Source organism: Pseudophryne corroboree, chromosome 2, assembly GCF_028390025.1.
Source record: "Pseudophryne corroboree isolate aPseCor3 chromosome 2, aPseCor3.hap2, whole genome shotgun sequence".
Lineage (NCBI taxonomy): Eukaryota > Metazoa > Chordata > Amphibia > Anura > Myobatrachidae > Pseudophryne > Pseudophryne corroboree.
Genome location: NC_086445.1, coordinates 184,527,807 through 184,551,795, shown reverse-complemented (window position 1 = coordinate 184,551,795; position 23,989 = coordinate 184,527,807). Strand labels below are relative to the sequence as shown.

At 46.4% G+C, this 23,989-nt stretch overlaps 1 protein-coding gene across 1 annotated transcript; it reads right to left on the bottom strand.

Moving 5' to 3' along the window:
- Nucleotides 1-357: 357 nt before the first annotated feature.
- Nucleotides 358-22,129, bottom strand: PFDN5 (prefoldin subunit 5). Its single transcript, XM_063952111.1, has 6 exons — nucleotides 21,904-22,129; nucleotides 19,658-19,760; nucleotides 19,537-19,568; nucleotides 14,577-14,651; nucleotides 14,080-14,185; nucleotides 358-656 (listed from the first exon to the last, which is right to left on the bottom strand). The coding sequence occupies exons 1-6, from the start codon at nucleotides 21,973-21,975 to the stop codon at nucleotides 586-588; spliced, it is 459 nt and encodes a 152-aa protein (XP_063808181.1). The 5' UTR covers nucleotides 21,976-22,129; the 3' UTR covers nucleotides 358-585.
- Nucleotides 22,130-23,989: the final 1,860 nt, after the last annotated feature.

The window sequence follows — 23,989 nt, the reverse complement described above, 5'->3', positions numbered from 1 at the left end:
TTATCAGATCTCTACACTGGACTAAATTGAGCATTGATGTTAATGAATTACAAAAAGATCACTTCCTAAGATGTTTATACAAGTGCCGACACAATTCAGGTACAAAATACAGTTAGTGCTGAACTGAGAACTTATACATACATCTGAGCAATGTATTTACATTTTCTTTCAATAAAGAATGATTAAAAACTTATCAAATGCACCCAATAACTATTAAAAATGCTAGCTCTTAAAATGCTAGCTGTTAGGGAACTCATCACTCCCCTATTTTACTAAACACTTTTCAATTTGTGGTTTTACAGAACCCAGAGGGAGAAAAAAACAAAACATTGAAGCCTAGAAGAAAAAAAAAAAACAGACCATGAATCATTTGATTTATTTGAACGCTTTTATAGAATACAAAATAAGAATAAAACAAGAAAAAAATAAATTAACCCCTTGGCTGAGGAAGCACAACTGTCAGAGTCTGTAACTCGTCTCTGCGCTGATGTCTGTTGTTGTGAAGGGGTTTACTGCACAAGCATATAGGGCCAGGGATAACAGGCGATGTGTAGAGATACTGAGGAGCCCTCGCCATAAACTGCGCTAAGCCTTCGATGTGCCAGCTTGAGCCGCTGTCATCTTCTGAATTTTTATACTCATCATTTCTATAACAGCTGCAGAGATAAACATACAGACAGATATGCAATTAGACAGTGTACACTGTGACTGAGTATGCATATATATTATATATATGAGAGAGAGAGAGAGAGAGAGAGAGAGAGAGAGAGAGAGAGAGAGAGAGAGAGAGAGAGAGATTTTACCAGCTGGATTGTCAACTGTGATACTTTGTGGCCACTACTAAAGTTAGTGTTCACTCTAGGCTGTTTTAGCAGGGCGCCGCGCCCTGCCCGATTTTTTAAGGGCAAAACCCGCCCCGGCCCTTTCTGCGGCGCCCTGCTAAAACAGCCGCCCGCTTTCTGCCCCTCTCAGCGTGTAAAGATGCAGCGCGCGGCATCCATTCACGCTGTCAGAGAGCTTGGGGGAAGCCCAGCACCTCCGTAGGTGCTGGGCACGCCCCCAACAGTGACGGCGCCGTCTGTGGACTGAACCGCCCACTTGTGTTACGTGCAAGTGGAAACGCCCCCTATTTGCATAGCCACGCCCCTTTTGGTGCGCTTGTGCCCCTAACGGACCCGCGCCCTGCCCGTTCGCTGGAGTGAACACTATAAAGTTCAATATTCACTAAATGGTTTAATGTTTTAATAAACATAATAATAATGACTTGGCATGAAACAGAGTATATATGATATTCCCTATATAAAAAAATAAATAAAATAAATAAACAAAGGAGGACAGCAGCTTACACTTCCTGTCCAGGATACTATACAAGCTGTTGCTGATGGAAGCAACATTCAGTTGTATAAGGTCAGATGTGTCCGTTATTTATTACATTTTCTCAGGGAAAATGAAAAGAAAATGTAAACACTAAATGATGCCCACAGCTTTTGCAGTACAGGTTGAGTATCCCTTATCCAAAATGCTTGGAACCAGAGGTATTTTGGATATCGGATTTTTCCGTATTTTGGAATAATTAGATACCATAATGAGATCTTATGATGATGGGACCTAAATCTAAGCACAGAATACATTTATGTTACATATACACCCTAAACACACAGCCTGAAGGTAATTTTAGACAATATTTTTTATAACTTTGTGCATTAAACAAAGTGTGTCTACATTCACACAATTCATTTATGTTTCATATACACCTTATACACACAGCCTGAAGGTCATTTAATACAATATTATTAATAACTTTGTATATTAAACAAAGTTTGTGTACATTGAGCCATCAAAAAATAAGATTTTACTCACCGGTAAATCTATTTCTCGTAGTCCGTAGTGGATGCTGGGAACTCCGTAAGGACCATGGGAACTCCGTAAGGACCATGGGGAATAGCGGCTCCGCAGGAGACTGGGCACAACTAAAGAAAGCTTTAGGACTACCTGGTGAGCACTGGCTCCTCCCTCTATGACCCTCCTCCAGACCTCAGTTAGGATACTGTGCCCGGAAGAGCGTACACAATAAGGAAAGGATTTGGAATCCCGGATAAGACTCATACCAGCCACACCAATCACACCGTATAACTCGTGATACTATACCCAGTTAACAGTATGAAATATAACTGAGCCTCTCAACAGATGGCTCAACAATAACCCTTTAGTCAACCAATAACTATATACAAGTATTGCAGACAATCCGCACTTGGGACGGGCGCCCAGCATCCACTACGGACTACGAGAAATAGATTTACCGGTGAGTAAAATCTTATTTTCTCTAACGTCCTAAGTGGATGCTGGGAACTCCGTAAGGACCATGGGGATTATACCAAAGCTCCCAAACGGGCGGGAAAGTGCGGATGACTCTGCAGCACCGAATGAGCAAACTCTAGGTCCTCCTCAGCCAGGGTATCAAACTTGTAGAATTTAGCAAATGTGTTTGACCCCGACCAAGAACCTGCTCGGCAAAGTTGTAAAGCCGAGACCCCTCGGGCAGCCGCCCAAGAAGAGCCCACCTTCCTCGTGGAATGGGCTTTTACAGATTTAGGATGCGGCAGTACAGCCGCAGAACGTGCAAGTTGAATCGTGCTACAGATCCAGCGAGCAATAGTCTGCTTTGAAGCAAGCGCACCCAACTTGTTGGGTGCATGCAGGATAAATAGCGAGTCAGTCTTTCTGACTCCAACTGTCCTGGAAACATAGATTTTTAGGGCCCGGACTACGTCCAGCAACTTGGAATCCTCCAAGTCACGAGTAGCCGCAGGCACCACAATAGGCTGGTTCAAATGGAAAGCTGAAACCACCTTTGGGAGAAATTGGGGACGAGTCCTCAATTCCGCCCTATCCATATGGAAAATCAGATAAGGGCTTTTACATGATAAAGCCGCCAATTCTGACACACGCCTGGCCGAAGCCAAGGCCAACAGCATGACCACTTTCCACGTGAGATATTTTAAATCCACGGTTTTAAGTGGTTCAAACCAATGTGACTTTAGGAAATTCAACACCACGTTGAGATCCCCCAAGGTGCCACTGGGGGCACAAAAGGGGGCTGAATATGCAGCACTCCCTTAACAAATGTCTGAACTTCAGGTAGTGAAGCCAGTTCTTACTGGAAGAAAATCGATAGAGCCGAAATCTGGACCTTAATGGAACCCAATTTTAGGCCCAAAGTAACCCCTGACTGTAGGAAGTGCAGAAAACGGCCCAGCTGAAATTCCTCCGTTGGGGCCTTCCTGGCCTCACACCACGCAACATATTTTCGCCATATGCGGTGATAATGGTTTGCGGTCACTTCTTTCCTAGCTTTAATCAGCGTAGGGATGACTTCCTCTGGAATGCCCTTTTCCTTCAGGATACGGCGTTCAACCGCCATGCCGTCAAACGCAGCCGCGGTAAGTCTTAGAACAGACAGGGCCCCTGCTGCAGCAGGTCCTGTCTGAGCGGCAGAGGCCATGGGTCCTCTGAGATCACCTCTTGAAGTTCTGGGTACCAAGCTCTTCTTGGCCAATCCGAAACAATGAGTATAGTTCTTACTCCTCTTCGTCTTATTATCCTCAGTACCTTGGGTATGAGAGGAAGAGGAGGGAACACATAAACCGACTGGTACACCCACGGTGTCACTAGAGCGTCCACAGCTATTGCCTGAGGGTCTCTCGACCTGGCGCAATATCTTTCTAGCTTTTTGTTGAGGCGGGACGCCATCATGTCCACCTGTGGCCGTTCCCAGCGATTTACAATCAGCTGAAAGACTTCTGGATGAAGTCCCCACTCTCCCGGGTGGAGGTCGTGCCTGCTGAGGAAGTCTGCTTCCCAGTTGTCCACCCCCGGAATGAACACTGCTGACAGTGCTAACACGTGAGTTTCCGCCCAGCGGAGAATCCTTGTGGCTTCTGCCATCGCCGTCCTGCTTCTCGTGCCGCCCTGTCGGTTTACATGGGCGACCGCCGTGATGTTGTCTGACTGGATCAGTACCGGCTGGTTTTGAAGCAGGGGTCTTGCCTGACTTAGGGCATTGTAGATGGCCCTTAGTTCCAGAATATTTATGTGTAGGGAAATCTCCTGGCTTGACCATAGCCCTTGGAAGTTTCTTCCCTGTGTGACTGCCCCCCAGCCTCGAAGGCTGGCATCCGTGGTCACCAGGACCCAGTCCTGTATGCCGAATCTGCGGCCCTCTAGAAGATGAGCACTCTGCAGCCACCACAGCAGAGACACCCTGGTCCTTGGAGACAGGGTTATCAGCCGATGCATCTGAAGATGGGATCCGGACCACTTGTCCAACAGATCCCACTGAAAGATTCTTGCATGGAACCTGCCGAATGGAATTGCTTCGTAGGAAGCCACCATTTTTCCCAGGACTCGCGTGCAGTGATGCACCGAGACCTGTTTTGGTTTCAGGAGATCTCTGACTAGAGACGACAACTCCTTGGCTTTCTCCTACGGGAGAAACACCCTTTTCTGGTCTGTGTCCAGAACCATCCCCAGAAACAGTAGACGTGTCGTAGGAACCAGCTGTGACTTTGGAATATTCAGAATCCAACCGTGCTGTTGTAGCACCTCCCGAGATAGTGCTACCCCGACCAACAACAGCTCCCTGGACCTCGCCTTTACAAGGAGATCGTCCAAGTATGGGATAATTAAAACTCCCTTTTTTCGAAGGAGTATCATCATTTCGGCCATTACCTTGGTAAATACCCTCGGTGCCGTGGACAGACCAAACGGCAACGTCTGGAATTGGTAATGACAGTCCTGTACCACAAATCTGAGGTACTCCTGGTGAGGAAGGTAAATGGGGACATGTAGGTAAGCATCCTTGATGTCCAGTGATACCATGTAATCCCCCTCGTCCAGGCTTGCAGTAACAGCCCTGAGCGATTCCATCTTGAACTTGAATTTTTTTATATATGTGTTCAAGGATTTCAAATTTAAAATGGGTCTCACCGAACCGTCCGGTTTCGGTACCACAAACATTGTGGAATAGTAACCCCTTCCTTGTTGAAGGAGGGGTACCTTGACTATCACCTGCTGCGAATACAGCTTGTGAATTGCCTCCAGCACTGCCTCCCTGTCCGGGGGAGCTGATGGCAAGGCAGATTTGAGGAAACGGCGAGGGGGAGACGTCTCGAATTCCAGCTTGTACCCCTGAGATACTACTTGTAGAATCCAGGGATCCACCCGTGAGCGAGCCAACTGGTCGCTGAAGGTCTTGAGACGGGCCCCCACCGTACCTGGCTCCGCCTGTGGAGCCCCAGCGTCATGCGGTGGACTTAGAGGAAGCGTGGGAGGGCTTTTGTTCCTGGGAACTGGCTGTATGCTGCAGCTTTTTTCTCTACCTCTGCCTCTGGGCAGAAAGGACGCGCCTTTAACCCGCTTGCCTTTCTGGGGCCGAAAGGACTGTACCTGATAATACAGTGCTTTCTTTGGCTGTGAGGGAAACATGGGGTAAAAATGCTGACTTCCCAGCTGTTGCTGTGGAAACGAGGTCCGAGAGACCATCCCCAAACAACTCCTCACCTTTGTAAGGCAAAACTTCCATGTGCCTTTTAGAATCTGCATCCCCTGTCCACTGCCGAGTCCATAAACCCCTCCTGGCAGAAATGGACATTGCACTTATTTTAGATGCCAGCCGGCAAATATCCCTCTGTGCATCTCTCATGTATAAGACTGCGTCTTTAATATGCTCTATGGTTAGCAATATAGTGTCCATGTCTAAGGTATCAATATTTTCTGACAGGGAATCTGACCACGCAGCTGCAGCACTGCACATCCATGCTGAAGCAATAGCTGGTCTCAGTATAATACCTGAGTGTGTATATACAGACTTCAGGATAGCCTCCTGCTTCCTATCAGCAGGCTCCTTTAGGGTGGCCGTGTCCGGAGACGGTAGTGCCACCTTCTTTGACAGGCGTGTGAGCGCTTTATCTACCCTAGGGGATGTCTCCCAACGTGACCTATCCTCTGGCGGGAAAGGGTACGCCATTAGTAACTTTTTAGAAATTACTAGTTTCTTTTCGGGGGAAGCCCACGCTTCTTCACACACTTCATTTAATTCATCAGAAGGGGGAAAAACCACTGGTAGTTTTTTCTCCCCAAACATAATACCCTTTTTTGTGGTACCTGGGGTAATATCAGAAATGTGCAACACATTTTTCATTGCCGTAATCATGTAACGTGTGGCTCTATTGGAATGTACACTAGTCTCATCATCGTCGACACTGGAGTCAGTATCTGTGTCTGCCATCTGAGGTAGCGGGCGTTTTAGAGCCCCTGATGGCTTTTGAGACGTCTGGGCAGGCACGGGCTGAGAAGCCGGCTGTCCCACATCTGATATGTCGTCAAACCTTTTATGTAAGGAGTTGACACTGTCGCGTAATTCCTTCCACATATCCATCCACTCAGGTGTCGACCCCGCAAAGCCCTTTGGGGAGACAGAGAGAGAGTATGCCAGCACACACCAGAGCGCTATATAAAACAGGGATACACACTATACAGTGATTTTACCCCTTATAGCTGCTTATATATCACAGATTGCGCCTAAATTTAGTGCCCCCCCTCTCTTTTTTACCCTATGTAGTCTGGAACTGCAGGGGAGAGCCTGGGGAGCGATCCTTCCAGCGGAGCTGTGAGGGAAAATGGCGCCAGTGTGCTGAGGGAGATAGCCCCGCCCCTTTTCCGGCGAGCTTCTCTCGCTTTTTTTATACAGTTATGGCAGGGGATTTTACACATATATAGTCTTAAAGGCTATATTATGTGTTAATTTGCCAAGTAAGGTACTTATATTGCAGCCCAGGGCGCCCCCCCCCCCAGCGCCCTGCACCCATCAGTGACCGGAGTATGTGGTGTGCCTGGGGAGCAATGGCGCACAGCTGCAGTGCTGTGCGCTACCTCAATGAAGACCGAAGTCTTCTGCCGCCGATTTCCAGGAACGTCTTCTTGCTTCTGGCTCTGCTAGGGGGGCTGCGGCGCGGCTCCGGGACCGGACGACCGAGTCTGGGCCTGTGTTCGATCCCTCTGGAGCTAATGGTGTCCAGTAGCCTAGAAGCCCAAGCTAGCTGCAAGCAGGTAGGTTCGCTTCTCTCCCCTAGGTCCCTCGTAGCAGTGAGTCTGTTACCAGCAGATCTCACTGAAAATAAAAAACCTAAATATTACTTTCTTTCTAAGAGCTCAGGAGAGCCCCTAGTGTGCATCCAGCTCGGCCGGGCACAAAATTCTAACTGAGGTCTGGAGGAGGGTCATAGAGGGAGGAGCCAGTGCACACCAGGTAGTCCTAAAGCTTTCTTTAGTTGTGCCCAGTCTCCTGCGGAGCCGCTATTCCCCATGGTCCTTACGGAGTTCCCATGGTCCTTACGGAGTTCCCAGCATCCACTTAGGACGTTAGAGAAAACAAAGGTTTCACTATCTCACTCTCACTCAAAAAAGTCCGTATTTCGGAATATTCCGTATTTCGGAATATTTGGATATGGGATACTCAACCTGTATTGGTTTCTTAAAATTAAGTGGCACCTCCACAAAGGTTATATCAGAGTTATTTTGAGTAAGGCAACAGGCTCTTGTTTCATCTATCTATGCAGGTGTCAGAAACCAATGCTATGCATGTGAATATAGTGTATATAAATCCAGGTTGTATCTGGTGATTCCATAAAGGTTTAACAAAGAATTACCCAACCTCGGTCCTCAAGACATAGAAACAGACCAGGTTATTTGTGATCTTCATGCTTGAGCACAGATGATTAAATCAAAATAACTGAGGCACTATTTAAGTCACCTGTGCTTAAGTATGGCTATCCTTAAAGCCTGAACTGTAGTGTGCCTTGAAACACTGGTCTAACAGCTTCTATGCTTTGGCATACCTCCCAACATAACCCATTCCAGAAGAGACAAAAATAAGAATTTACTTACCGATAATTCTATTTCTCGGAGTCCGTAGTGGATGCTGGGGTTCCTGAAAGGACCATGGGGAATAGCGGCTCCGCAGGAGACAGGGCACAAAAAGTAAAGCTTTACGATCAGGTGGTGTGTACTGGCTCCTCCCCCTATGACCCTCCTCCAAGCCTCAGTTAGGTACTGTGCCCGGACGAGCGTACACAATAAGGAAGGATTTATGAATCCCGGGTAAGACTCATACCAGCCACACCAATCACACCGTACAACCTGTGATCTAAACCCAGTTAACAGTATGATAACAGCGGAGCCTCTGAAAAGATGGCTCACAACAATAATAACCCGATTTTTGTAACTATGTACAAGTAATGCAGATAATCCGCACTTGGGATGGGCGCCCAGCATCCACTACGGACTCCGAGAAATAGAATTATCGGTAAGTAAATTCTTATTTTCTCTATCGTCCTAGTGGATGCTGGGGTTCCTGAAAGGACCATGGGGATTATACCAAAGCTCCCAAACGGGCGGGAGAGTGCGGATGACTCTGCAGCACCGAATGAGAGAACTCCAGGTCCTCCTTAGCCAGGGTATCAAATTTGTTGAATTTTACAAACGTGTTCTCCCCCGACCACGTAGCCGCTCGGCAGAGTTGTAATGCCGAGACCCCTCGGGCAGCCGCCCAAGAAGAACCCACCTTCCTTGTGGAGTGGGCTTTTACCGATTTTGGCTGTGGGAGGCCTGCCACAGAATGTGCAAGCTGAATCGTACTACAAATCCAGCGAGCAATAGTCTGCTTAGACGCAGGAGCGCCCAACTTGTTGGGAGCATACAGTATAAACAGCGAGTCAGATTTCCTGACTCCAGCTGTCCTTGAAATGTATATTTTTAAAGCTCTGACAACGTCCAACAACTTGGAGTCCTCCAAGTCGCTTGTAGCCGCAGGCACTACAATAGGTTGGTTCAGATGAAATGCTGACACCACCTTAGGGAGAAAATGCGGACATGTCCGCAGTTCTGCCCTGTCCGAATGGAAAATCAGATATGGGCTTTTGTAAGATAAAGCTGCCAGTTCTGACACTCTCCTGGCCGAAGCCAGGGCTAGTAGCATGGTCACTTTCCATGTGAGATATTTCAAATCCACAGTTTTTAGTGGTTCAAACCAATGAGATTTGAGAAAGTCCAAAACAACATTGAGATCCCACGGTGCCACTGGAGGCACCACAGGGGGCTGTATATGCAGCACTCCCTTAACAAAAGTCTGGACTTCAGGAACTGAAGCCAATTCTTTTTGGAAGAAAATCGACAGGGCCGAAATTTGAACCTTAATAGATCCCAATTTGAGACCCATAGACAATCCTGATTGCAGGAAATGTAGGAATCGACCCAGTTGAAATTCCTCCGTCGGAGCACTCCGATCCTCGCACCACGCAACATATTTTCGCCAAATGCGGTGATAATGTTGCGCGGTTACTTCCTTCCTTGCTTTAATCAAAGTAGGAATGACTTCTTCCGGCATGCCTTTTTCCTTTAGGATCCGGCGTTCAACCGCCATGCCGTCAAACGCAGCCGCGGTAAGTCTTGAAACAGACAGGGACCCTGCTGAAGCAAGTCCCTTCTCAGAGGTAGAGGCCACGGATCTTCCGTGATCATCTCTTGAAGTTCCGGGTACCAAGTTCTTCTTGGCCAATCCGGAACCACTAGTATTGTTCTTACGCCTCTTTGCCGTATAATTCTCAATACTTCTGGTATGAGAGGCAGAGGAGGAAACGCATACACCGACTGGTACACCCAAGGCGTTACCAGCGCGTCCACAGCTATTGCCTGCGGATCTCTTGACCTGGCGCAATACCTGTCCAGTTTTTTGTTGAGGCGAGACGCCATCATGTCCACCATTGGTCTTTCCCAACGGGTTACCAGCATGTGGAAAACTTCTGGATGAAGTCCCCACTCTCCCGGGTGAAGGTCGTGTCTGCTGAGGAAGTCTGCTTCCCAGTTGTCCACTCCCGGGATGAACACTGCTGACAGTGCTATCACATGATTCTCTGCCCAGCGAAGAATCCTTGCAGCTTCTGCCATTGCACTCCTGCTTCTTGTGCCGCCCTGTCTGTTCACATGGGCGACTGCCGTGATGTTGTCCGACTGGATCAACACCGGTTTTCCTTGAAGCAGAGGTTCTGCCTGGCTTAGAGCATTGTAGATTGCTCTTAGTTCCAGAATGTTTATGTGAAGAGACGTTTCCAGGCTCGACCACACGCCCTGGAAGTTTCTTCCTTGTGTGACTGCTCCCCAGCCTCTCAGGCTGGCGTCCGTGGTCACCAGGATCCAATCCTGTATGCCGAATCTGCGGCCCTCCAATAGATGAGCACTCTGCAACCACCACAGAAGAGATACCCTTGTCCTTGGAGACAGGGTTATCCGCTGGTGCATCTGAAGATGCGACCCTGACCATTTGTCCAACAGATCCCTCTGGAAAATTCTTGCGTGGAATCTGCCGAATGGAATTGCTTCGTAAGAAGCCACCATTTTTCCCAGGACTCTTGTGCATTGATGTACAGACACCTTTCCTGGTTTTAGGAGGTTCCTGACAAGCTCGGATAACTCCTTGGCTTTTTCCTCCGGGAGAAAAACCTTTTTCTGAACCGTGTCCAGAATCATCCCTAGGAACAGCAGACGTGTTGTCGGAATTAACTGGGATTTTGGAATATTCAGAATCCACCCGTGCTGTTTTAGCACTTCTTGAGACAGTGCTAATCCCATCTCTAGCTGTTCTCTGGACCTTGCCCTTATTAGGAGATCGTCCAAGTATGGGATAATTAATACGCCTTTTCTTCGAAGAAGAATCATCATCTCGGCCATTACCTTGGTAAAGACCCGAGGTGCCGTGGACAATCCGAACGGCAGCGTCTGAAACTGATAGTGACAGTTCTGTACGACGAACCTGAGGTACCCCTGGTGTGAGGGGTAAATTGGAACGTGGAGATACGCATCCTTGATGTCCAAGGATACCATAAAGTCCCCTTCTTCCAGGTTCGCTATCACTGCTCTGAGTGACTCCATCTTGAACTTGAACTTCTTTATGTACAGGTTCAAGGATTTCAGATTTAGAATAGGTCTTACCGAGCCATCCGGCTTCGGTACCACAAATAGAGTGGAATAATACCCCTTTCCTTGTTGTAAAAGGGGTACCTTGACTATCACCTGCTGAGAGTACAGCTTGTGAATGGCTTCCAAGACCGTCACCCTGTCGGAGGGGGACGTTGGTAAAGCAGACTTCAGGAAACGGCGAGGTGGATCCGTCTCTAGTTCCAACCTGTACCCCTGAGATATTATCTGCAGGATCCAGGGATCTACCTGCGAGTGAGCCCACTGCGCGCTGAAATTCTTGAGACGACCCCCCACCGCCCCCGAGTCCGCTTGAGAAGCCCCAGCGTCATGCTGAGGCTTTTGTAGAAGCGGGGGAGGGCTTCTGTTCCTGGGAAGGAGCTGCCTGTTGCTGTCTCTTCCCCCTTCCTCTGCCTCGTGGCAGATATGAATATCCCTTTGCTCTCTTGTTTTTAAAGGAACGAAAGGGCTGCGGTTGAAAAGTCGGTGTCTTTTTCTGTTGGGGAGTGACTTGAGGTAAAAAGGTGGATTTCCCGGCTGTAGCCGTGGCCACCAAATCCGATAGACCGACACCAAATAACTCCTCCCCTTTATACGGCAAAACTTCCATATGCCGTTTTGAGTCCGCATCGCCTGACCACTGTCGCGTCCATAAACTTCTTCTGGCCGAAATGGACATAGCACTTACCCGTGATGCCAGTGTGCAGATATCCCTCTGTGCATCACGCATATAAAGAAATGCATCCTTTATTTGCTCTAAAGACAGTAAAACATTGTCCCTATCCAGGGTATCAATATTTTCAATCAGGGACTCTGACCAAGCTACCCCAGCACTGCACATCCAGGCTGTCGCTATAGCTGGTCGTAGTATAACACCTGTATGTGTGTATATACTTTTTTGGATATTTTCCATCCTCCTATCTGCTGGATCTTTAAGTGCGGCCGTCTCAGGAGAGGGTAACGCCACTTGTTTTGATAAGCGTGTGAGCGCCTTGTCCACCCTAGGAGGTGTTTCCCAGCGCGCCCTAACCTCTGGCGGGAAAGGGTATAAAGCCAATAACTTCTTTGAAATTAGCATTTTTTTATCGGGGGCAACCCACGCTTCATCACACACCTCATTTAATTAATCTGATTCAGGAAAAACTATAGGTAGTTTTTTCACACCCCACATGATACCCTGTTTTGTGGTACCTGTAGTATCAGCAATATGTAACGCCTCCTTCATTGCCAAAATCATATAACGTGTGGCCCTACTGGAAAATACGGTTGATTCGTCACCGTCGCCACTGGAATCAGTGCCTGTGTCTGGGTCTGTGTCGACCGACTGAGGCAAAGGGCGTTTTACAGCCCCTGACGGTGTTTGAGGCGCCTGGACAGGCACTAATTGATTGTCCGGCCGTCTCATGTCGTCAAACGACTGCTTTAGCGTGTTGACACTATCCCGTAATTCCATAAATAAAGGCATCCATTCTGGTGTCGACCCCCTAGGAGGTGACATCCCCATATTTGGCAATTGCTCCGCCTCCACACCAATATCGTCCTCATACATGTCGACACACACGTACCGACACACAGCAGACACACAGGGAATGCTCTTAACGAAGACAGGACCCCACTAGCCCTTTGGGGAGACAGAGGGAGAGTTTGCCAGCACACACCAAAAGCGCTATATATGACAGGGATAGCCTTATAATAAGTGCTCCCTGTATAGCTGCTTTAATAATATAGTTTTGCCACAATTTTGCCCCCCCTCTCTTGTTTTACCCTGTTTCTGTAGTGCAGTGCAGGGGAGAGCCTGGGAGCCTTCCTGACCAGCGGAGCTGTGTGAGGAAAATGGCGCTGTGTGCTGAGGAGATAGGCCCCGCCCCTTTTTCGGCGGGCTCGTCTCCCGCTCTTTAGTGGATTCTGGCAGGGGTTAAATATCTCCATATAGCCCCCGGAGGCTATATGTGAGGTATTTTTAGCCAAAAAAGGTTTTCATTTGCCTCCCAGGGCGCCCCCCTCCCAGCGCCCTGCACCCTCAGTGACTGCCGTGTGAAGTGTGCTGAGAGGAAAATGGCGCACAGCTGCAGTGCTGTGCGCTACCTTAAGAAGACTGAGGAGTCTTCTGCCGCCGATTCTGGACCTCTTCTCGTTTCAGCATCTGCAAGGGGGCCGGCGGCGAGGCTCCGGTGACCATCCAGGCTGTACCTGTGATCGTCCCTCTGGAGCTAATGTCCAGTAGCCAAGAAGCCAATCCATCCTGCACGCAGGTGAGTTCACTTCTTCTCCCCTAAGTCCCTCGTTGCAGTGATCCTGTTGCCAGCAGGACTCACTGTAAAATAAAAAACCTAAGCTAAACTTTTCTAAGCAGCTCTTTAGGAGAGCCACCTAGATTGCACCCTTCTCGGCCGGGCACAAAAATCTAACTGAGGCTTGGAGGAGGGTCATAGGGGGAGGAGCCAGTACACACTACCTGATCGTAAAGCTTTACTTTTTGTGCCCTGTCTCCTGCGGAGCCGCTATTCCCCATGGTCCTTTCAGGAACCCCAGCATCCACTAGGACGATAGAGAAATGCTCTGTTCCTGGACTTAGCTCATAATTTATGATTGCCATCACCTGTGTTGAACTAGTTGATGTTTCACCTCAGGTGATGGCAACCATAAATTAAGAGGGAAGTCCAGAACAGGGCATTTTGTCCCTCAAGGAGTAGGTCATGTTGGGAGGCATGGCTTGGGGAAACGTTGCAGATTACACTCAACCCAGACAAGATTCAAGGCAATTACCATATTTAAAAATTGAGCATTATATAGTGTAGGACTGACTAGAATAAACTTTGGCAGTAGCTGGACAGCTTAATATATTCAGCTTGGAGTGACAATGATGTCTACTATTCCCAGTGTTTCGACAAGAAAGATCAGATATGCATACTTTCTATGCAAGACCTGTAAACCTTTTGACCCTTATTGGCTATGGATCTGTAAACCCCTTGACCCTTTGTGGAAGACTGCACCGATAAAGAGCAATAGGTCAAAACATAACCCTGGCTACAATATAAGAGATGGTGTCACCTTGTTTCATGGCATGTTTTTCCTGTAGAGCTGGCTGGATCTTCTCCATTTGTTTTGTAAGGAAATCAATCTTCCTCTTAAAGAAATCTTTGGCATCTTCAGCAGTCTGGACAGAGATTTGTGAATCCATACAGAAGAAACAACACAAACAATTGACAATAGTAATACATGAAAAATACAGTAGAAAATAGCTGGAAAAACAAAGAAAAAAAAAAAATACGACACTATATCCAGCAGGCACAAATCAGTGTTAAACAGCTAGGTCTACAGGAAGCTTAGGCAAACGGTAGCGCTTCAGCTGCTCTAGAACTATAAATCCCAGCATACACCTTTCAGCTGGAGAACGGCAGCCTACAGAAGTATAGACATGAACATGTACAGTTCCCGAAAGAAACGCTTACACAATGTCATAGTGAGAACAGTTTCCCCATTGTTATAATATTCCTTAATCAGTGATTTAGAAAAAATGAATAAAAACCCACAAACAAAACACTTACCTTCTCCACGTAATAGCCAGTACCCACATCTATTAGCACATTGGACACGTCACTTAGTGTGCCAGGCACATACATCTACAGCAAAGACAAGTCAAGGGAAAGTACACTAACTGACAAACTATTTACAAACTGCATCTCCATCCCACTATTTATTTGCTGCTAAACCTCCCTGTTTGACTCACTTCTCTCGCATGCCCTGAACAAGCCACTTCCCTATACAATGCATCCCTTACTTCTGCTCTTGACTCTGTTGCTCCACCAACCACTATTCACCCTCGCAAATTAACGCCTCAACCCTGGCACACCAAATGCACCAGACATCTGCAAAAATGCTCACGTACTGCTGAGCGACACTGGAGGAAATCACGCTCTAAGGCAGACTTCCTCCATTTCAAACTTATGCTCTCATCCTTCAGTGCTGCCCTTTCTCTTGCTAAACAGTCATACTTCAAGAACCTCATCTCTTCCCAGTCTTCCAACGCCTCTTTGCCACTCAACTCACTCCTCTGCTCACCTCGTCTCCCTTCCTCACTCTCTGCTCTTGACTTTACCACTTACGTCACATCCAAAATTGACTCCATACGTCAGGACATAACATCACACCAGACCATCAGCACCAGCCTTCTGTCATCCCTTACCACCCCTCTCACATGCATCTGGTGAGGAAGTCATGGCCCTTATTCGTTCCTGTCCCCTCACCACTTGACCCTATCCGCTCCGCTACCTCTCTCCTTCTGCCTGTTCCCATCTTTCCCACCTTCTCAATCTCTCCCTCTCATCAGGCACTGTCCACTCTGCCTTCAAGCATGCACTCATCTCTCCTAGTCTTAAAAAAATCTACCCTTGATCCAAACACTCTCTCCAACTACCGAACCATTTCTCTCCTCCCTTTTGCCTCCAAACTCCTTGAGCATATTGTCTACAACCGCCTTACTTCCTTTCTTTCCTCACACTCACTGCTTGACCAATTCGTCTGGCTTCCGTCCTCTCCACTCCACTGAAACTGCCCTTACAAAGGTCTGCAATGACCTCCATGCTGCTAAATCTAAGAGCCACTACTCTCTACTTCAGAGGTTCTCAAACTCGGTCCTCGGGGGCCCACACAGTGCATGTTTTGCAGGTCTCCTCCCAGAATCGCAAGTGAAATAATTAGCTCCACCTGTGGACCTTTTGAAATGTGTCAGTGAGTAATTAATACACCTGTGCACCTGCTGGGTTACCTGCAAAACATGCACTGTGTGGGCTCCCGAGGACCGAGTTTGAGAACCTCTGCTCTACTTATTCTTCTTGATCGCTCTGCTGCTTTTGACACTGTGGACCACCCTCTCCTACTGCAAATCCTTCACTCCATTGGTCTGCGTGATACTGCCCTCTCCTGGCTGTCCTCCTTCCTCTCTGACCGTTCATTCTCTGTCTCTTCTCATGACTCCACCTCCCCCTCACTTCCACTAACTGTAGGTGTACCCCAAGGTTCTGTCCTTGGTCCTCTTCTTTTCTCTCTCTAAACTTCCTCACTAAGTAAGCTCATTAGTTCTTTTGATTTCATCTCTATGCTGATGACACTCAAATCTATCTTTCATCTCCAGACCTCTCCCCTGCTCTCCTCACTCGTATCTCCCAACTGTCTCTCTGCTATCTCTGTTTGGATGTCCCAGCGCTTTCTTAAACTTAACATGTCTAAGACCGAGCTAATCATCTTCCCTCCCTCCCGCATAACCTCACCTCCTACAATCTCATTATCTATTAATGACACTACTATCTCATCTAGCCCCCAAGTTTGCCATCTTGGAGTAATCCTTGACTCCTCCCTCTCCTTCAAACCACACATTCAGCACCTCTTGCAAACTTGTCGTTTTCACCTAAAAGATATTTCCTGGATCAGACCCTTTCTGACCCAGGATGCTACTAAGACTCTTATCAACTCACTGGTCATCTCCAGACTGGACTACTGTAATTTCCTCCTGACTGAAATTCCTGACAAACACCTCTATCCACTCCAATCTATCCTCAATGCTGCTGCCCGGCTCATTTTCCTCACCAAACGCACTACATCCACCTCCCCTCTCCTACAAGCCCTTCACTGGCTCCCCTTCCCTTTCAGAATCCATTTCAAGCTTCTCACACTCACTTACAAAGCCCTCACCCACTCCTCTCTCATTTACATCTCTGACCTTATATCCCTTTACACTCCCACCCATCCTCTTCGCTCTGCTAATGCACGCCGACTCTCCTGCCTACAGATTACCTCCTCCGGCTCCTACCTCCAAGATTTTTCACGTGCTGCTCCATTTCTCTGGAATTCCCTACCTCTCCCCCTCAGACTCTCCACCTCTCTACAAAACCTCTCAAGACCCACTTCTTCACCAAACCCAGCCAAATCTCATCCTAACCCTCTGTTCCATGCTCTCTAGTGTCACCCCTGTCTGTGTCACCCCTTTAGAATAATAATTAATAATAATAATAATTTTATTTATATAGCGCTCTTTCTCCAATAGGACTCAAGGCGCTTAACAGATACATAGCATAATATAGTACAGAAAATAATGAAGTACATTTTCATAAAATACAGAAGCATGAAGATACTAAAAAGGGACATTATGGAAATGCGTGAGTAAACAGAAAAGTCTTGAGTCTACTTTTGAAGGATTCTATAGTTGGGGCCTCTCGCACTGTGCGGGGAAGTGAGTTCCATAGAGTCGGAGCCGCATGACTAAAAGCTCGACCCCCAGATGAATTACGGTAGATTCTAGGTACTGCTAAAAGTCCTTCATCTACAGATCGCAGTAATCGAGTGGGGCAGTATGGGGTCAGAAGCTGTTTCAGGTACCTTGGTCATGTAATGCTTTGAAACTCAGTAAGCCAATCTTGAAGATGATTCGCCATCGTACAGGCAGCCAGTGAAGGGAGTAGAGGATGGGTGTTATGTGGCTAGAACGGGGCTGGTTGGTTAATAGCCTGGCAGCTGTGTTTTGCACCAGCTGTAAGCGCTGCAATTCTTTTGCTGGTAGACCAAGGTAGAGGGCATTACAGTAGTCTAAACGAGATGATACAAATGCATGTATGACTTTTGGCATATCATCTGAGGGAATTAAGGGGTCTATTCATGCAGCAGAGAATAGCCCTGTTTTGCGTTAAACAGGGCTTTTCTCTGCTTACCGCAATTCACAGAGCCGGTTACCGTGGAGAAGTCTCTGACTTCTCCAGCGGTACCCCCGCTCTGTGCCTGAATCGCATCACCATACCTTTGTATGATGAGTGCAATTCATGAAGGTGCGGAAAGCTCTGCTTTCCGCTTCTCCATGGAGTTCAGGTTCGCCATCTGAGGACGGCGTAACCTGAACTGCAGTGCGGAGACGTCAGGGAAGCTCAATGCTTCCCTGGTCGCTGCTCTGCACCTCGTGCTGGCTCCGCCCCCCGACCTCCCAGCAACCACTGCGGCCTGCCGGGAGGTCATCAAGCTGCGCATGCGCAAAGGGACCCGACGCTGGACTCCGCGCATCGCAGGGAGGGACCGCTGGAGAAGACCTCACCGCAGGAGCCCCAGACACCGCAGCGCATCGTCGGAAGGGTGAGTATACATGAATTGCTACTTATCACAGCTATACATCGCATCGAAGAGATGCGATGTAGAGTGATAAGTAGCAATTATGTTTTCGTTTTCTACATGAATAGACCCCTAAGTGCTTGATTCTGGCTATGTTCCACATGTGAAAGAATGAGGATTTGATTGTGGCTGATATCTGATGTTTAAGTGTCAAGCCATCATCCAGGACAACGCCAAGATTCCGCACACGATCATTGGTCTGTAATTCTGAATCCCCGAGTGTAAGTCCAGTTGGTTGGCTATGCTGCGGTCTTGTCCTTTGATGTTGCGGTCGTATCATAAGGACCTCTGTTTTATCCGGGTTCAGTCGCAGCCAACTGGCGCTCATCAACTCCTGTAGTTCAGCTAGACAGCCATTTAGGGTTGCTATTGGGTTATCAGTGCCCGGAGCAAAGGACAAGTACAGTTGTGTATCATCTGCATAGCAGTGGTAGACCAGGCCATGGCGCCTGATTATTTCGCCCAATGGGAGCATGTATACTGCAAAAAGCATGGGGGATAGTATAGAACCTAGTGGGACACCACATGGCAATGGCACTGGTGGTGATGAGTATAATCCAGATGATACTCTCTGTGACCTGCCTGTGAGAAATGATTTGAACCAGTTTAGGACTGTGCCATCCAGACTACAGAAATGTATCAGTCGCTCAATCAGAAGCCCATGGTCCACGGTATCAAATGCTGCCGAGAGATCCAGAAGGATTAATATTGAACAGTCACCTCTGTCTTTTGCCATCAGAAGATCATTTAACACACACACCAGGGCTGTTTCAGTGCTATGTCTTCTCCTGAATCCTGATTGAAATGGATCATAAATATCATGTAAGCTCTCACGAGCAGGGCCCTCTTCCCTCATGAGCTTATCCTTTTTCTTACTTTAATAATCTTCAACTGCACCAAATCCAGCAGTCTTCTGCCACCTGATACTTATTCCAGTGTCATCTTCTGATGTAACTATGTTTATTTACCCTGTACTTGTCCTATACTGACATTAAGTGTAAATTGCGGTTTTCCTGTTTGGATTATTTCTTTATGCACGCTGTAATTGGGCGCTGCGGAACCCTTGTGGCACCATATAAATAAAGGATGATAATGATAAACCCCATCTCCAAGAACACAGACATACATTACTATGGAACAAGTGCAATGCAGGTTTAAGGGGCATTTTACAAAACTACACATAATGTAAATAACCCATCAGATTACCAGCGTTCCCAGAGCACATCGGTAGCATCGCTCCAAATTCATTTGCCCTTATAAAGGCATAACTAGATCAGGAGATACCAGTTCTGCCTCTATTTCCTTCCCCATCAGCTACTGTATTGATTAACCAAAATGCTCCAGTCAAAAGGATACAGAACTTGTCAGAGGAACAAGCAGTTGTTTCCCTGTCAGATAAAAGAGAAGAGAAAAATGATATTGTATATATAAAGTAGAGTCATGTTCAACAGAACCAAAGGATATACTGGTTACTAACCTTCATTACTTTTATTTAACACGTTTAGACATTCCTTGGCCTCTACATACTTGGTTTGTACCACTTTCAGCTGAGCAATAGATGTGGACAAGAACTCCACTTCCTATAATGGAAAGTGAGAAAAGTATTAAAAGATGAAGTGCATACGGGGGCTTTAAAACACCATTGTCATGTCCTGTTTTTCTGCTAGCAGATGGGAGAGACCTGCAAAATATGGATCATCAATCCCTATGAGACAGCTATGAACCTAACAGAACATGGCTGACTTAAATAACCAGCTGCACGGATGGTTTAAAAGGTTAGCATTACTGACTCACTGGACGGAGGTCTTGGATTCGATTCCCACCATGCCCCTAACTGTGTGGCGTTTGTATATTCTCCCCATGTTTGCATGCGTTTCCTCCGGGTACTCCGGTTTCCTCCCATGCTTCAAAAATATACCGGTAAGTAACTTGGCTGATCCATATTGTGTTTGTGTGTACAAGTGGTAGGGAATATAGATTGTAAGTGAACCAATGCAAATAGCCATATAGTCTCTGTAAAGCACTATGGAATATGTGTGTGCTATATAAATAACTAGAATAAATAAACCAGCTTTGTCCATGCATTTTTCCATGTATCTGAACAAAAGCAAAATGCAGTGGAATATACAGTAGGTAGATTAAAACTAAGTGTTTGCACTAGTCCTTGACAAAAAAAAAATCCACAAATATATTCTAAAGCATTATAAACATGCAGTATAGTAGAATATTAGTTTTGTGCGCCTTAGCATTTAGCCTCTGATCACTTAAAGGGCCAACATTAACATTTAAAACATTAAAACATTTTGGGGATTTATAAAAGCACAATTGCACCCACTCCTACCAGTATTGTAGCCCATTATAACAATACGATCTCAAGGTAACATGTTCACGATAACCAAACCAGCAGATAAATCCATGACTGGCTGATAATTGAGCAATAAGCCACTACCATACCATACCATTACAGTACAAAATACTATTGATCAGCAGGTGAACTGATTACTGGTCATCAAACACTACCTTTGTGTATGCTGGCCTGTTAACCAATAACAACACCCTCTAAGTCACAATGGGGCAGATATATTAAGCCTGGAGAAGTGATAAAGCAGTGATAAGTGGAAGATGATAACGCACCCGTTAATCATTATGGGTTTAAAAAATGACAGAAAGGAGCTGATTGGTTGGTGTGTTATCACCTTCCACCTATCACTTCTTTATTACTTTTCCAGGCTTAATACATCTGCCTCTATGTTCTCCGAGTGTCTTTGAAACCAACCAAATTGGGCATTGGACTATTAGAACATTAACCTTGTTCTGCCATATTCCTCAATTCATTCTGTGACAATGGGACTGTAGGTACGCAGCTCTTATGACAATGCCCTTATGTCAGATTTTAAACTCTTATAGACAGAGAAAATGCTGAAATCTGAGGACCAATTCCAACAGATAAAACAAAAATAATTTGTATAAATGAAAACTTAATAAGAAAAATATATATTTTGGCTGGCCACACACTGAACGGTAACTGTTCCCATCCGGCTGAAGCACAACGGTTCTGAATGATCTTCATTCAACAATGACAAACAGCAGAAAAGCAATCTTGAGCTTTTGATGTTCAACTGACCAGACTGCTGCTCTCATTAAATGTAATTAACACTGTACCCATACATCATGAGCACACACAGTATGAAAACACGCAAGATATGCTCCGTGGGCATACGTTCAGCTCTGCAGCAGGCCTTGTGTGAGCAAGAGGCTGGCATGATGGTGAAGCAGTGCACACTTCCATGAAATCATTACAAATACTGTAGCTAGTGCTGCATACAATTGTATAAACTATCTATATACTTATAAATTACGTGTAATGCTAGTAGTAACAGTGGCCATCACATACGGCTAGGGATGGGTTTGGGAATATAAGGAAGGCTGCTGGCACAGTCAGCACAGGGGTAGTACCTCTTATGGGGTGTCACTGCCCAGAGAACCCATTGCCTCATCCTATAACGGTATAGCCTATGGGTGTAAGGCACAACAAGTAACAGCTGGTACCCCCTGCGTGCTGCCCGGGCGCCTGAGGCTGGCATGCCGTATACCGGTCACGAATGCGCCGTGTATGGACACAAATGAGGGAGGAAACTGAAGATTCCAGCATTACACTAGCCAGTGGCATTATACGGCGCACTGAGAGCACGCAGCCCGGGCAGAATGTTGGCAGCGCTGTACCTGATCCAGCTGACTCTTCAACCCCTCCAGCTGCTGCAGGGACAGATCGGTGATGTTCACGGTCTGCGCCATCTTTGGGGAGGAAGAGACAGACAGGAATACCCAGTCCTCCCAGCCTGTGCCTGACGGCAGTTACTCCGTCTCGCGCGGGATCTGCCCCTCTATACTCCCGGCGGATTGCACTCTATGGTACCGCAGACTGCTTCTGCTCAGGAGTCCGATCGTTCCATAGAATCCATTCATTGTTGGCGGTTTGGGGGCCGGACAGGAGAGCACATTATATATAAATACGTTTAAAAATGTATCAGGAAGTTCCGATACTGGTCAGGCAAAAAGCTCCCACCAAATCAGGAGAATAACCCGCACCGAGATAGGTTAATTTTAGTTTATGTTACAAAATTGGGGTGCCTTCCGTAATGTCTGTTTCAACCGTAGTTTCGGGATTTCACATATGTATATGTAAGATTGAGGGATTAAGGCTCACAAGGTGCTACCAACTGGTTTGGGCAAAGGTATGGAATCAAATCCCCATAGAGAGGGGAAAGGAAAGAGAAACCAGGTACAATTTGAGGTGCACTCAATCCAACTAGCAAATTTTGATGTATTTATTATCAAAAAAATGTATATCCACACTGCAATATCGAATAAAGGCTTAAATGCCTATTGACCTAGATTAATACCTAAAATTGTTATTACTTGTGGGATTTAAATATGTCCTTTATTAATAATAGAGCGAAATATTAAAATCCCCCCAAAAAGGGAAAAATTAGATGTGATAGAAATTGAATAGAATGTGAATAAAGATTTAAAACAAAGCTAATGTGTTGTTCCCTTGGTGTATTTCCTTAGGAATTATTCCAAATGTACATGAATATGCATGTATTTATACAGCACTGTACCAGTGCTAAATTTACTCGAGATCTATGTTTTCCGTGTTGACTGGAGTTTATATCATATGCCACAGAGGGAGATATGTTATCTTGCTTTTAAATCACAAGCTATTGCAGTAAATTGCAACTATGGTGTTGAAATGTTGCAACGATGAGTCTCAATTGTATAAACTATAGGTGTGGAAAGACATTTCTTAGTATTGTAATTTAAGATAAATGAAACACTGTTGCTGAGTATATGACTCGTGCATTGAATCCAGAACACCACATAATACAAATACCCTAGCAGTATATTACATATATAGCCTAATCACAAAGAGAACGAATAGGGGATGTGTCTTGCGACGACAGCATTTATCAAATCATGTGCAAATATATGAATAGATATCCTATATGTAATGTCAGTCCTAGATAGTTGGCTGCCTTATTACAATGTATTAAATTATATCTACTCAGTAAATCACGGCAGCGTTTAATATCTGTAGATCCTATTAATAGTAAACAAATAGAGAGGGTAAGTTAGTATTTCCTATGTCATGTAAATGCACAATGATTGGTTATTAAGCTGCACTGTATTAGATTGTATCAAATCAATGTCTCACAGCAGCACTATATATCCGTTCTCCGTGCTTAATATATATATCGTTTTTTAATATACAGAAATACCTTGTAGGTATGCAGGGTAGATATAAACCACTTATTTTTGCATTGTCTGTGTGCATGGGTATTTAATGTACAATACAAATTAGCAGTGGTTAATTCTCGTGCCGTACGGTATTAAATTGTGCCTATGCAGGACATATAGACAGCCCTTAAAAATCACTGATCGTGTTTAGATGTATGCAAACGTGTAAAGGTGGGTACACACTATTAGATATATCTGCAGATCAATTGATCTGCAGATATATCTATGTACGGATCGGGCAGTGTGCTGTGCATACACACAGCCCGATCCGTCGGGGGACTGACGTCATGAACTGGGCGGGCGGGCGCTCGCGCCCGCCCAGTTCACCTGTCAATCACCGCCGGCCGCCGCAGCATGTGTACGGGCGGTCGGACGACTGCCCCGTACACACACAGCGACGCGCCAATATATCGTTAGATATATTGGCTGTCGGCTGTGCTGCGCAGCCGACGCGATACGTCTGTGAACGACGGAGTTCACAGACGTATCGCCCGTACACACTGGCCGACGG